This window comes from Phacochoerus africanus, chromosome 6, assembly GCF_016906955.1.
Source record: "Phacochoerus africanus isolate WHEZ1 chromosome 6, ROS_Pafr_v1, whole genome shotgun sequence".
Taxonomy (NCBI): Eukaryota; Metazoa; Chordata; class Mammalia; order Artiodactyla; family Suidae; genus Phacochoerus; species Phacochoerus africanus.
In genome coordinates, this window is record NC_062549.1 from 1,064,217 (window position 1) to 1,078,790 (window position 14,574).

The following is a 14,574-nucleotide window of genomic DNA, read 5'->3' on the forward strand; positions in this document are numbered from 1 at the left end:
CCTCTCGGCGGCGATGTCTGGGAAATGACAGCTGGGGCAGGGGGGGGCTGCTTTATTGCTTTGTGTTTTCTTAGACGCGGTCATCAGGCGCAAGTAAGTAAAACGCGGTCCGGGGGTGAGAAAGTTGACCTCCCCGAGGTCCCGCTGTGGTGCAGCGGGCTAAGCGTCCGACTGCAGCAGCCTGGGCTGCTGTGGAGGCGAGGGCTCCGTCCCGGCCCCGCGCAGTGCGTTAAGGATCCGGTGCGGCCGCAGCTGTGGTGTAGGTCGCAGGTGTGGCTCAGCTTCAACCCCTCCATGTGCTGTGGGTTTGGCCACACACGAAAAAGTCGACGTCCCGTTGGGGCTGCAGTTCTGCCGAGAATGTGCTCTCTGCATTGATGCCTGGTCACAGGAGGCGCCGTGTCCCAGCCGCAGAGGCCAGTGCCTTGCGGGCACTTGGGCTTCCTGGAGGAGGTGGCGTCTGGTGGAAAGGGGCTGCGGGAGAGGGCAGTGCCGTGCATCTGAGCCCGGGGCCTGGGGCTCCCGGTGCTCGGGATGAACACAGGGTTGGTGAGGAGGGGCCTCTGCCCAGCGCGGCGGGGCCCTAGGTGGCAGAGCCGCCGCCGTGGGGCTCTAAGGCACGTGTCGCAGCCCAGGCAGGCAGGAGGCGGTGGGAGCGGGGCCTGGGTGGGCTCAGAGGCTGTGGACTTGGTGGCAGCTTGGCCGTAGCTTAGGGAATTCCTGTGGTCCCGCGCTCTTCTTCGTCGGAACCAGCTGTTATTGATTTTCGTTGGTCTCTCCTTGCTTGTGAGACCTTGAAAATTCAATTCAACAAACATTTATTTATTGATGCCCACTGTAGGCTTGGCTCTTCCCTCCGTCCCAGGTGCGTGGGGCTGCCCAGAGCGAAGGACGCGCTCGCTCCGCCCCTGCGGCGAGCCCAGGCTCTGCGCAGCGCCCTGTGCTTCTGCTCGCTTCCCTCCTCCTCGACGCGCCCTGAGCTGCTGCCCTTGGTGGGGTGCTCTTGCCGTGTTGGCCTGGCCTTCTTGGCCCCCCAGGTGGGCAGCTGCTGTGGGAGCTCCAGTGTTCCCCGGGCCTCCTCTGGTTTGGGGGCTCTTGGGAGGGCTCAGCCAGGTCCTGGCCTTCTCATCGGAGTGGATGGGAGCCTCGTGAGAGGCTGCGGTGCCGTGGGGACGCGTTTGGGGACACCCGAGGAAGGGGCTTTTCCAGCTTCTGGACACGAAAGCACAGTGCCAGTTCCCGTGGCCAGGCAGGTGTGGCCGCCCCTGTGGGCGGGCTTGTCCTGTGCTCCCGGCAGGCCCTGCCCACCCCAGCCAGGCTGGTGAGCCGGGAGAGGCGGCATCTGGGCCAAGGTGCTGATTTGCCGACCGGGGGAGGACCTGGCGGGGGCTGGTGGTCTCTGGCGTTCAGGGCTCTGGAAGGTGGTCTTTAGTGAGTGTTGCTGTCGCTGTTTGTGGAGCAGTAACTGCTCCTTGTGGGGTCTGCAGGTGCGAGATGGTGTGTCCTTGGGACTCGCGGAGCCCTGGTTTGTGCCGTCGGACAGTCGGGTGACTGGCCGTGGCCATGGCTGGGACTGGGCAGTTGGGAGTATGGGGACCTGCGGGTCTGGTGCCACCATGCCCTGCCCGACTCCCTCTCCTGGGCCATCCCAGACGTCAGGCCGCTTCAGCCAGGCTCAGCTAGCTCCTGCCCGGGGTCGAGGGCCCGTCCTTGCGCCGAAGCTCTGATGTCACCTTGCCTGACAGACCGTCCCCTCTTCCCTGCCCCACCCCCAGGGGCCCCCTTTCCCAGCAGAGCCCTGGGCTCTGTGCGGGGAGGTTGGATGGAGCCCGTGCAGGAGCTGCCTTGAGGAGCCTGGGTCCAGGCCGCCTGGCCCACAGGGCTGGGCCAGGTCGGTCACAAGAGGCGGCAGCGCCTGTGATCCTGCTCAGCTTTAGCCTTAATTATCTGGATGGTTAGAGCTGTGTTGTTACGAAAGCCGGCAATTAGATGCATTCCTCGAAGCGACGGAAAGATTGCTGGCTGTCGAGTGGAAGGGAACTCAGGCAAAAACTGATCCTTGTTAATTGCATGAAACATTCAGCAAGTAGAAAAGCGAGGTGTCAGCCTGCAAAACCTCGTGAAGACAGGTGACTGAGGACGTAAGCCTGAGTGGACACGAGGAGAGGGAGGCCAGCGCGCGGTGCCCTGAGACCCCCTCTCCCGGAGGCCGGGCTGGCCCCTGTGGCTCTGGCCCTGGCCCTGGGCCACCGAGCTCCCTGGGAATGGGCATGGGCAGCGGGGGGCCGGCCCTGGGGTGATGGGAGCCCCCACCGACCTCACTGAGCACCCGTGTCTGGGTTTCCCTGCAGCCTCCGGCCTGCACAGCCCGCGGCCCGCACCTGCCAGCAAAGTCATCCAGACTCGCTACCGCATTGTCAAGGAGACCCCAGCATCGCCTCTCAGCACCGCCCCCGGCCCCCCGGCCCTGCCCTCCTGGCGGGCACGACGGCTCTCCCTGTCCAGGTAGGAGGCCCGGGGCTGGTGGGGTTGGAAGCACACAGGCTGAGGCCTGAGGGCCGTGGCCGGCACTCGCCACCGGGCGTGCTTGGCCTACAGTTTGTCGATGGGGAGCAGGCTGTTTCTTGTCTAGCAGTTTCTGCACCAGCTGTATGGCTGGCCGGGCTGACCACACACTCCCTGCCCTGTGGTCAGCAAGCTGCCAGCTGGCAGGGGTGGTCCAGGAGCAGCCGCCACGCAGGCCATGAAGGCCACACTCGGACATCCCTCAGGGAGAACCTGGTGCGAGAGGCTGGGCCGGCTCACGTCCTTCGTTCCTCGTCAAGGGCCGGAAGGGAGGCCACGGCCCCTCCACGAGGCCGCGGCCGAGCGCATGGCCTCGCTCCAGGCCACTTCCGGCCAAGGGCACCACCTTCCTTTGTGGGCGACCCGGGCCCGAAGCAGAAGGCTGCGGAAGCTGGCCCCGTCCTTCCACGAGGCAGGGGAGGGGCAGCAGCTTGGGAAGCCCTCCCCCGTCCCCTGGCCCCGCTGCGGGGGCCGGCCTTTGGGGAGCAGTGTGGGCACCCCTTGGCCTAGTGTGGGCTTACCCGCGGATGCTCTGGGCATTCCAGGCACATGGCCTTGGGCCAGAGGCTGTGGGGCAGGGGGCTCTTGGGCCCTGAGGGGCCGGACCACAGAGCGGAGCAGCCGTAGTCTTGGGCCGGGGCCTTCCTGCCAGGCCCCCACGGCCCCTCCCCTCTGGCCGGCAGCTGCCCGGCTCCGGGGCCGTGGGAGGGGAGGTGCTGGCCTCCCGGCCCTGGTAGTTGTGCCTGGTCAGCCTGCCCAGACGGCCCGCAGTGTCCACTGCCCTCCTCCGCACCCACTAGGCCACACAGAACTTGGCCCTGCTGCCGACTTTTCTGGAGGCAATAGCTGGAAGTGTATTTTAAATTAATTTTACTGCACTTTTGGTAATATTTTTGTTTTAAATAGATTTATAAGCATCTTGGGGGCTATTTCTACGAATTTATGAAGATAATTTTCACTCTCTCGATAAGGTTAAATTTACACCTGCTATTTCCATATTAATTCACAGTGCTAAGTGGGTCTAATTTTCTTCCGTTCTCCTATCTGGCGAGCATGGCCTTTCCTAATGCAATTTCCCCCTCAGTAAATCACTGTGATCGGGAGTCAGGATCGAGCTAAATTAACTTAAATTAATTTACTTAATAAGAGCCCCAGATCATCGTGAATGAGGTTCAGATTTATTGATTCTTTCTCCCGCCTCCCCCTCCTGCAGTCGGCGCTCCGCCCACGGTAGCAGCCCGGCCAGGCCCCTCGTCTCCCAGGAGGCCGGCTTGGGGCTGGGGTGGCTTGACAGGGAGGCACCAGCAGCCCTCTCCCTCCTCGCCTCTGAGCTCCACGAACGCCCCTGGTTTGGGTCCAGCTGGGCCAGTGCTCAGTGTGCCAGGCCTTGGTGGGGTCGCTGAGCAGAGGTGGGTGCCAGGCCCAGGGGGGCGAGGACTCCCGCGGAGGGAGGAGGCCGGGTGGGCCCCCGAGGCAGCCACCGCCTCGCCCTCGACCGGTCCAGCTGTCGGCAGCCGGGTGGGGCATGCACCTGTGCCTTGGTTGTGCTGACGAGGGGCAGGCGGGCGTGCTGCATGGCCAGGTGTCAGATGGCAGGACAGGCCGTCAGGAGAGGCCTGGACTGGTGGTGAGGCCGCCCAGCCCGGCTGCCAGCCCAGCGCGGCCACCACTTCCCATGAGCTCCTGTTCCAGTGCAGGTGGGGCCCAGCGGCCGCCTTGGAGGGAAGAGCGTGACGTGGGTGTGATGGGCGGGAGCAGGGAGGGCGCCTCCAGGACGGTGTGTGGGCACCAGGCTCAGTGGGGCCTCCCTCTGCCCTGACTGCCTCGCTGCCGGCCTGTCTGACCCATCCCCTGGCTCCCAGGGTGCACCCGGAGCCAGAGCCCTAGACCCCCCTGGGTGGAGGAGGGCTGACCCCTGGGTGTGGTCTGCCCGGTGAGGGCTGAGCGGCCAGGAAGCCCTGGGAAATGTGGCTGCCGGTGGCCTGGGTGGCCCAAGGTCACCCGTGCCCTGGTGGGGCTGCCTCCTCATCAGAGTCACCACCTGCCAGCTGCCAGCCCGCCATCAGCTGCACGCGTCAGGCTCGGCTTGTCGAGGCAGCAGGAGGGGGCTGTCTCCAGGGCTGGCGGCCAGTCCGATGCTCTGCCTCCCCTCCTCCTTCAGCTTCGTCGGACCTGGGGCCGCCTACGTGTGGTCGTGGTTGGCAGGCCTGAGGGAGGTTCTGGGGCCAGCTGGCTTTGGTCTCGCCGTGACTTCTGTCCTGCGCAGCTGCAGGTGCCTTGCTCCCTCTCGGGCTGGTGGCTGCTGCAGGGATGAGAGAGCAGGGCTGTACCACCAGGTGGCTGGGCTGAGCCCACAGACTGCGGGCTTTTCTTGGGTCTCCCGATCTGTACTCCCTACAGAGTGAGGACACCTCGGAGGGGTGGCGGGCAGGCCCTGGCAGTCCTGGGTCTCAGTGGGCAGTTAGGAGCCTTTAATGCGGGTAGGAGGTCTGGCCGGGGGCCCAGCAACTAAGAGCGCCAGTGTCAGCAGGAGAGGTTGGGTCGCCTCCCCCAGATGCTCCCTGCGAGTCACTGCAGAGGAGGAGCTGTGGGGGGCGGGTTGCTGCCATCCTGGGGGAGCCCAGGGGCCCTGGGGGGCAGGGGCTGGATTGGAGCCTGGGCTCAGTGCAGACCTGCCCATAAGGTCCATGGTTTTGGCAGGTCCCGCCCTCCCTGTGCCAAGGAAGGACACACCCTCTCGTAGAGGGTGTTGCCCCACTCAGCCGACACCGTGAGGGACCTGGCATCAGAAAGACTTCAGAGGCAGCAGGGCCACTGCAACCCGTATCCCGAGAGCGATGGGACAGGGCCCTGCACAGGCTGGAGTTGGAGATGCCCTCCTCCACTCCGCCACAGGCTCCCCCATGTTGGGGCCCCTCGCTGTCCATGCTCTGGCACCCAGCTGGCAGCCTCAGCTACGACACGCGGCCTTGGAGTGGCGCAGAGTGCTGCTCCTCCCCAGGCCTGGCTGCTGGCCTCCGGGGACAGGCAGGGAGCTGCAGGGTCCTTGGCCGGTGCCTCTCCCAGAAGACCCCGTGCAGCGCTGTGGCCTGAGACATGTGGCTGTGTGGCCCCCACTGTTAGCGCTGTCCTGGGTGCCAAGGGGGCACGTTAGCCTCACATGGCGGCTTTGCCTTTTGTCTCCTGAGTTAGGGAGACACCTTCTCTCAGCCCAACACGTGGGAAGCTGAGGGGCCACGTGGTAGCCCCCATGCACCGCAGGGGCCTGGGGGCCCCCTCCTGCCACCGGCTCTGTCTGGCCTGGAGGTGGAGGAAGGTCTGGGGCTTGCTTCTTTGTTTGGCCAGGGGGCGTTCTGGAGCGTCTGTGTGAGGCCTCGACTCCAGAAACACCCAAGAGGAGCGAGCCGTGGGGAAGGGCGGTCAGCCCACCATGCTCTGGCGGCCAGCTGGCCAGTGCTCGTTGCTTTGGGCAGACGGAAGGCAGGAAGCCTCTGGGCAGCAGCTCCCAGACCCCGTGGGCACCGCTCGCCAGGCCTCTGGGGCCGTGTCTGACGTTCCTTCAAGAGCCGCGGGCTGGACGAGGTGCTGCTGCCCCGCTGGCCGTGTCGTGGAGTGGGACCCGGGTTGGGGGGGGCGGGTCTGGTGCCCTCCTGGGAAGGCCTCTCGCCCGCCACGTCTCTGCCACCCTGGCCAGCAGACCCGGCTGGTGGCGATGGCCTGGTGGCTGTGCTCAGGACTGCACAGCACAGCTGCCCAGAGCCGCCCCTGGTCCTGGGCAGCAGAGGGGCCGCGAAGCACACCCCAGGGCCGAGGCTCAGACCAAGCAAGGGTTTATTTCTTTTGTTCCAAGATTTGTGGGTTTGCCTGTGCCCTCTCGGCTTCCAGCAAGTTCATTAATCTGAACTGAAGCTGAAATGTGACTTACATCCCTCAACTGCCTGTCACTTTTTTCCTTTCCAAATTCATTTGACATGAAAGTGCGGAATAAACAGAAGCCACTCTGCTTAAGCAGATGAGTCTGGAGGCCGCTCCATCCCGACTACAAATGGTGCTGTCACAGGGGCTGCCGCTCGCTGGGCTGCCTTCTTTTATTTTATTTTATTTCTGCGTCTGTGCGGTAAATCTTAAGTAATCTCCAGGCGGTTTGACGAGGTTTGGGCTGTGATTTCGAAGGCTCTGAAACGCTTCTGCCCAGGGATGGCTCGTCATTAAAGAGGAATTCAGCACGAACATGGCTCTGTGTGCCCCACCCCCAGCCCCGCGGCTCCTGCTCCAGCTCTGGTTCTTGGGTGCCGGGCGTCGGGCGCAGCGGGCTGCTCAGAGGACAGGCGTTGGCGGACGGCTGAGGTCTGGTGCTGGCAGGGCCCCCTCCTCCTCCAGGTTGCACATAGCCGCCTGCTTGCTGTGTCCTCCCGGGCGGAGGGGTGCCCAGTGCCGGCAGAGCCCGCAGAAGGCTCCTCCGAGGGTGGGGCCATGTCGGGAGGGCCTTCCGTGGGTCTGGGAAGAAGCCTGGAAAGTCTGCGCAGAGGGCAGAGGTCAGCCGCAGGCTGGTGGGGTTTTTTTGGCTTTTGAGGGCTGCGCCCGCGGCGCTTGGAGGTTCCCAAGCTAGGGGTCTAATCGGAGCTGTCGCCACCGGCCTACGCCACAGCCACAGCAACACCAGATCCGAGCCAAGTCTGCAACCTACACCACAGCTCACAGCAACGCGGGGTCCTTCACACACGGAGCGAGGCCAGGGATGGACCCCGTGTCCTCGTGGATGCTCGTCGGGTTCGTTTCCGCTGCGCTGCGATGGGAACTCCCCAGCTGGTGTTGAAGGTGGGCCCGGGCCCTGCTGCTGGATCAAGCGGATGGGGGTGGGTGTGTGGCAATGGGCGCCTCTCGGCGGCCCTGGCAGCCCCCCTCCCCAGGCTGCGACTGCTGTGCCTGCCCTGGACCTGGACTTGGCTCTTGTGGGCTGGGGTGCCTGCCTCCCGCCTTCCCTCTGATGTGGCGTCTGGGGGTGCCGCTTCCCCCTCCTCCCGCCCTGTGCTTCTGGCCGCCCCGCAGCAGCCCTGCCCGAGAGCGGCTTGTCCTGGCAGCCGAGGAGGGCACCAGGTCAGGCCCTGCTTCGCCTGCCTGCGAAGGGGCTGACGGTGGAGGGCGGAACGGCAGCGTTCTCTGCTGGTTTGGAACTGGCTCCCTCAGAGGCAGAAGTGTCCGTGTCAGGCCAGGGCAGTGGCCGCGGCCTCCGTGGGGACGCCGGTCTGGGTCCGGGGCGCCAGCCCCAGGCCCTGCCTGCTCCGTGGGCAGCCGGGGCGGGCTCCTGGTGTCGCGCGCAAGAGGCGGGCTTCTGCCCCGTGGTGGCTGTGCCGGGGGAGGGCTGAGCGCAAGCCAGGAGGAGGGGTCCCACTGCGCCTGCGCTCTGCCCCACGGCGCCGTCCTCTCTATTGATGGGCCTTCGACCTGGGCTGGAGCCGGGGTGGCCTGGGTCGGGCCCTTACCCAGGCGGGACCTGCGTGCTTTCCTTCTCTGGTTCGCTGCGCAGAGCAGGCCCGCGGTGCCCAGGCAGGCGGCTGCAGCAGCTTCGAGCCACCCCTGGCCTGCGAAGGAGCCCGTCCACTCCTGGCTTTTTGCTTGTCCACTCACTCCCCTAGAGCTTGTGGAGGGCCCACCCTGGGTCAGGCCCTTGCCTGCCTGGAAGTGGGGCACAGACTGTTGCTGGGCAGCGTGCCAGGGTGCAGCAGGCCTGGCTGCGGTGAGTGGGAGGCGGCCAGGCCCAGAGGGTCTCCCCTGGCAGAGGAGACGACACACACCACACGGGGGAGACCGGGAGATGCCCACGCAAGAGGCAGTGCAGGTTCAAGTGCAAAGGCTTGGCCAGGCCCAGGCTCCAGTGCTGACCCAAGCGGTGGGCACTCCAGTCCAGCTCTGCTCTGGGGGCGCCCAGCACCGCCTCTGTCTCTGCCCAGCCTGCTGCCTGCCTGAGATCTGCTCTGTGGCTTGTGACCTGAGTGGCCTCGGGCTGCCCCCTTGCTGCTGCTGACTGCCCTTCAGCCCAGGCTGGGAGCTAGGGGCTGGCATGGAGGCGGTGGGGCAGCCCGGTAAGCCAGTGCTGGCCGTTATGCCCGTTGCCGGGAGTATTCCTTCATTTGTGAGCCTGTGGGCTCTAGTCTTGTTTTATCCTTTAGCTGCAGTCCGTTTTCATTGAGATTCGTTCTGACCTGGCCTGCGGAGGTCCCTTTGGGCTGCCCAGGTCCTTTCCACGTGGACGGCAGGGCCTCGGGCTCACATGGGGCCTCCCCTCTCCCCTGGAGGGCGGCAGCTCCTGGCTGCTCGCAGCCCCGCAGCCAGGGGTCCTGTGGACAGTGCCAAGGGGGTGGGAGCATGCAGGGGGTCCATGCACGCCGTGTTCTGGACGGAGACCTCCCGGCCCTGCTGCTGCCCCCAGCTCCAGGGCCACTGCCTCTGAGCCCCTGGGGCTCAGCATGCATGTACGGTGCCTTTTTAGGGGAAAGCTACGTTCGGTGAGGCGCGTCGCCTGAGCAGACAGTTGAGTTTGGACCAAGGCAGACTCTCTGTAAGAGCCCCGCTGCTGTCCAGGGGCGTCCCCCCTCGGCCCGCCCGGCAGGACCCCCGCCCCCGGCGCCTCTCCCGGCCCACAGCCCTGCTCTCCACCGACGTTTGGGCCGTGGCGAGCCCGGGCCTCCTTCCCTCTCACCCGATTCTCTGTAAGACCCGTGTCCCCTTTCTCTGGGGAACGTTCCGGGCTGGGGGTGGGGTGGGGCGGGGGGGGGGTTGCACGTCCCCTTCCTGGAGCCGCGTCCCCCTTCTGTCTTAGTTTCCACGCTCTCCGGCCTGGCGGCCTCTCATCTCATGGTTCAGTTTGCGTTGCCCTGATTGCCGGCGGTGGTTCTTCACGAGATCATTGAGGGCCGTTCCTTGGCCTTCTGGTCAGAGCTGCTGTGTCCTCGCCCGGTTTTAATTGCTGCTCTGGAGCTGCGGGGGTGGACCACTTGTTCAAACCCCTGTGCACTCGCCACGTGGGCCTCAGCTTGAACGCGGAGCCTGCTGATGGGTGCCTGGTGATGGGTGCCCGGGGCTCTCGGCCCTCTGGGGGCTGGTGCCCCGTGGCAGAGGTGCTGCCAGCCTCAGCCGCATTCAGAGTGTGAGATCAGGCACCGCCTGCTCGGCTCTCATCTGCTCTGCTCTCTGCCAGCACTGCTTTTTCAGCCCTCAGGGAACCCTGCAGGCAGGGGGTGGTCCTGGGCCCTGGGGCTCTGGACAGGAGACCTGGCTTTTCTCAGCCTCTCAGGGCCCTCGGGGCCCACAGGGTCCCTGGGCTGGACCCTGTCCTCGCCCTCACCAGCCCAGGTCACAGTGGCCAGAGCGCACTTTCCTGCACCCACAGCGACCGCTGACAGCATCCTCGGGGGGGAATTTGACGAAATAGGTAAGAAATCAGAGCAGGAAGTTTGGCCTGAGGGTGATGGGACCCTGGGGCCCAGAGCTCTGGGGCTGAGGCTCTGCAGAGGTTGGGGTGGGGCCTCCTGGTGGGAGGACTTGGTGGGCGCCAGCAGGGGGTGGGGGGTGCGTGGGGTGACCCCGCCCCTGCCCCCGCCTGCTCCCCGCGTGATGCTGAAGCAGGTCTCCTCTGGCAGGTTTTTGAGAATTTGATTTTATGAGAACAGGCGGTTACAGCTCCCCAAGTGCTGTAAAAGTTAATGTGATGGCTCCCTGCGCCTGTGCTCATTTTTATAATTTTTTATTTTATGAAACAGGACAGAGAGCTTAGTGACTTATTACTATTCATTTCGTTTCAATGCAGTAAATATTGATTCAGTTGGGGGTTTTCAATTTAAACCACTCGGCGATTGTATAAAATATTACTGGCCTCTGCAATTACGCTTACCGATCCCTTCGGCTGCTCGTTAAGGAAGGAGTGCGGCTGTAGGTCCCTTCGCCTTCATCATTCTAATAAATGGGCCGAGGTGAGTTTCTGCGCGGGAGGTGCCGCGGAAGCTGCCGGCGGGGGCCTGACAGCAAGGATGCAACTCTTGATTTGGAAGTCGGTTCAAAGTGCGCCTTGGTTGGTTGTTTATTTCTCTGTGTGTTTGCGTCTAGCAGGCCTTTCAGCTGTCGGCAGCCCCGAGCCTGAGAGCCTGTCCGTGCTTCCAGCGGGGTGTGGGGAGGGCCCTGGGCTCGGGCAGGGATGTGGGGCCCCGACTCCTCGGCCCCGCGATGGCTTCCGGGAGGTGAGGGAGGAAACCAGCCTTGCCAGGGCAGGCACCGCCGGCCCCATCCGCAGTGAGGCTGGGACACTGAGGGGCAATTACTGTTCCTCCGGAACCCGGGCCCGGAGGGTCCTTTCTTGGCGATGTTGGAGCCAGGCCTGGGGCACAGGACCCTGAGCGGAGGGGCCGAGGTGGGCCCTGCTGCTTCCTTCGTCGTCTTCCAAGCCCACCGCCAGACGCCCACCCTGCTGGGTCCACGTTGAGGCCCTCCCAGGGCTCCTCTGGCCGCAGGCGCCGAGCGCCAGGCCAGCCAGGCCTGCTCCCTCCCTGTGTGGGCAGCTCTGGGAGGGACCCGTGGATGACAGCGCACAGCCGCCAGCACAGCAGAGGCCCACGGAGCAGAGGCTCGGCACTAAAGGTCTGGAGCCCTGAGGGCAGGCTCCGCGCGGCCCGGCCACCCCAGGGCCGCCCGGCCCCTGTGCGCCCTGGCAGCGGCAGCCTGAGCCGTTCCCCCAGCCGCCGCCTGTTAGGCCCTCTCTGCACTGGGGGGGGTCAGAGGCCCTGGGAGGCATTGACCTGGGGGCCGCACGGGGGTCTGGCGTGGGGTGGGGCCGGGGGCCTCACTTGCTACCCCCCGATGGTCTGAGCCCCTGGCGGTGTCTGTGCCGCTGCCTCCTCCCTGGCCGTGCGCGCCGCCCGCGTGGGGCCTGGGTTCCATCTGTGGCTGGTGTGGGAGCGGAGGGCGCTGGCCCATCTCAGGCCAGGAGCTGCCGTCACAAAGGACTGGTTGCTCCCTCTCTGCCCGGTGCCAGCGGGCCCTGGGTGCGCCCTGGTGACTGTCACCCCCTGCTGGGCGGGGGCTGCCTCTCAGGGCCCAGGCCGAGCGCGGGGTGGGGGCGGCTCACAGCGGCCCTCGGAGAGTCCGCACGCTCTCCTCACCGCCCTGGGCTCTGCCACGAGTCCCTTCTGGGACCGACTCTGTTGCCGGCCAGTCCCCCAGCCCTCTGGTCCCCCACGGAGGTGTGTGAGTCTCTGGCTGTCTTTTTTCATTCTCAACCCCACTCTTCTGTCACTGCCTCCAGACGTCGGCGGCTTTCTCTCTGCCCTCTGCCCGCTTCCTCCCGGACGTGTGCGCCCTTGCCTCTGTCGTGGTCCCGCTGCCTGGAGTCTCAGGCTTGGGCCGGGGCCCACTGAGGCAGGAGGCGTGGAGGGTGGGCGTGCTGGGCGCAGGGCCTCGGGCAGGCTGGGTGGGGCCGACTGTGCCGCTCTTGTTCTGGAGTGTCTCCCGTTCCTGGCCCAGCTGGCAGCGGCCCTGCAGCCCAGGCTGGCCTCCTGCCTCCCCCTTGCTGGCCAGCCCCAGGTCAGTGTCCCCACGGGCCGCCCTTGGTCCCTGCTGCATAGGGACCCCTCGCGGGGCCAAGCTGGCTCGCTTGCTGTGACGCACTGCGCCTTGATTGCCTTGCTCGTGAGACAGGCACCACCGCTGCTCTTCGGGAGCTGGCTCAGGCCCATGGTGGAAGAGGGCCAGGCCGGTGGGCACCCTGCCCAGGCCTGGCCCACACCTGTGGCAAACCCCAATGGGACAGCACCCTGCAGGCCCGTGCAGTGCTGCCGCTGCCACTGCCACAACAGAACCCCGGGTGTGGCCTTGGCGGGGTCTCCCCAGGGGCCTCGGTACAGCATGGCAGCTCTCGGAGGAGGTCGGGCAGGCCAGGTTGGGTGCTTCAGAATAGGCCTCGAGCACATCCCTTGCTTCCGCCGAAGGGCAGCTTTGCTCTGAGGCAGCAGGACTGCTGGAAGGAAGCTGGAATGCCCTGTGAGGTCCCTCCGGTGGGGCCCTGTGGGACATTGCACCATGGGCCCCGTGCCTCTGGGTGGCCTGGGCCTGAGGAGCAGGGGGAGCTGAAAATACTACCATGACAGGAAAAAATAAGATGTCCTCGTCACCCAGCCGATCCTGGGTCCCCCCACAATCAAACACCGTTTTAAATACGGCTTTTACCTTGGTTTTGGAGGCGGTGGTAAAGCATAAGCAATACCTTCAGGCTGATCTCACCCCAAAACACGATTCTCACTCAGGGCTGGACCGGGCCTCTGCAGGTGGGGGGCGGGAGGCGCTGTTCGGGGGTCTGGGCAGCACAGGGGAATGGGTTCCCTGGGTTGGATGTGGGCCTGGGGGGCTCACAGCGCTGAGGACCAGATGGCTCCCACAAGCGAGTGCCGGCTTGGGCCCCCGGGGACCTCAGGGAGCCTGGCCACCGCCTCTTCAGGGCCCCGCCTTTGGCATCTGCCCTGCCCCTTGTCACCCTCAGGTCCCCTGGGCCGGAGACTCCCAAGGGCACCCCAGGAGGTGCTGGGCCCTGGGCGTGGGCATGTCCTCCCCTGCCGGGGCTCTGGCTGCCACCCCCCCACCCCCACCCCCACCCTGTGCTGCTGTGTGCGGCCTCAGAGGTGGAGCCTCAGTCAGCCCCCTTCACCCCTTCAGGGCTCCCACCACGAGCAGGCACCGTTCTTAGGCGGCCAGAGGAGGGTCTCTTCAGCGGCCTGGTGTGCAGACTCAGGCAGTTCAGGAGTCGTGGGCTGTCTCCTCTTTAGCCTTTGTCCCGGGTGGGAGGGGCTGCCGTTGCAGAGACCTCTGTGTGCTGGGGACAGGCCCAGGGACTGCTTCCCTTCCCCCGGGGCCCGTCCCCGTGGCCAGGAGGGACCCTGACCGCAGCTCCTGCTGAACCTGGCTCTGGCCGCTGCTCTCATCTCCTGGAGCCGGAGCAGCGGGCTGCGGAGCCGGTCTGTTTGCTGACTTTCCTCCAAGTCTCAGCAAGGCTCGGTGGCGGCCCCGCCCCTCCCCAGAGTCCGGAGCCGCGGTTTAATTTGCGGTTGGATGTCTGTTAAGAGTGCGTCCACTTCCCAAGTCAGCACTTAATTGGCAAGGCGCTTGATTTAACAGCGTGGGAGCCTCCACCGGAAAAATGGCTTGAATAAATCACTGCCTGACGCCAGAAAATAGATATAATCTCAGCATTAACTACATTAATAGTAGCAGGAGCCGAATTAAGAAAGCCATAAAGCACAGGCGGGGGAGCATAAATTACGGCCCGGCTCTGTCCCCTTGTTGCAGGGGCTTCTCTAGGGGCGGGGCGGGGGCACCGCCACCGAGAGGCTGCCCAGCCCTGCCCTCCTGCCTGACTGGTGGGCCTGTCGGGTGGGGCTTGCCTGTGGGCGCGGCCTGGGCACCTGCCCCGCCCCACCCTCCTTGGGGTTGGGTCCCGGCCGAGCCCTTTCCACCCGACCACCCCCCCACCCCCACCCCCACTGCCGCCACCTCCTCCCACCCACAGACGGCCTTTGCCCAGCGGGGTCCAGTCCAGGCTTCCGTTGGTCTCCTCCGCCGAGGCCAAGCCATCCAGGACAGACCCTCGGTGGTGCTGCCTTTGAGAAGCCGGGTGGGTAGTGCCTCCTGCCGCCCTGGTTTGCATCCCCTGCCTTTTTCTCAGGGCTAGCACCACTGCCAGAAACTCTCCGACAGTTTGCTAGAGGAGAATGCCACCCACTTCTTTGTTGTTGTTGTTTTGGTTTTGGTTTGGTTTTTAGGGTTTTTTTTTTTGTCTTTTTGTCTTTTCAGGGCTGCACTGATGGCATATGGAGGTTCCCAGGCTAGGGGTCGAATCGGAGCTGCAGCTGAGGCCTGTGCCACACCCGTGGCAACACAGGATCCAAGCCACATTTTTGACCTACGCTGCAGCTTGCAGCAGTGTCAGATCCTCGACCCACTGAGCAAGGCCAAGGATCAAGCCTGCAT

At 65.1% G+C, this 14,574-nt stretch overlaps 1 protein-coding gene across 1 annotated transcript in view; it reads left to right on the plus strand.

The window, feature by feature from the left end:
* Positions 1-14,574, plus strand: part of ZC3H3 (zinc finger CCCH-type containing 3) — a 73,942-nt gene that overhangs the window by 25,417 nt on the left and 33,951 nt on the right. Inside the window, exon 4 of the mRNA XM_047785515.1 lies at positions 2,352-2,505. Within this exon, the coding sequence (XP_047641471.1) occupies positions 2,352-2,505 (154 nt within the window). The remainder of the gene's footprint in view (positions 1-2,351; positions 2,506-14,574) is intronic.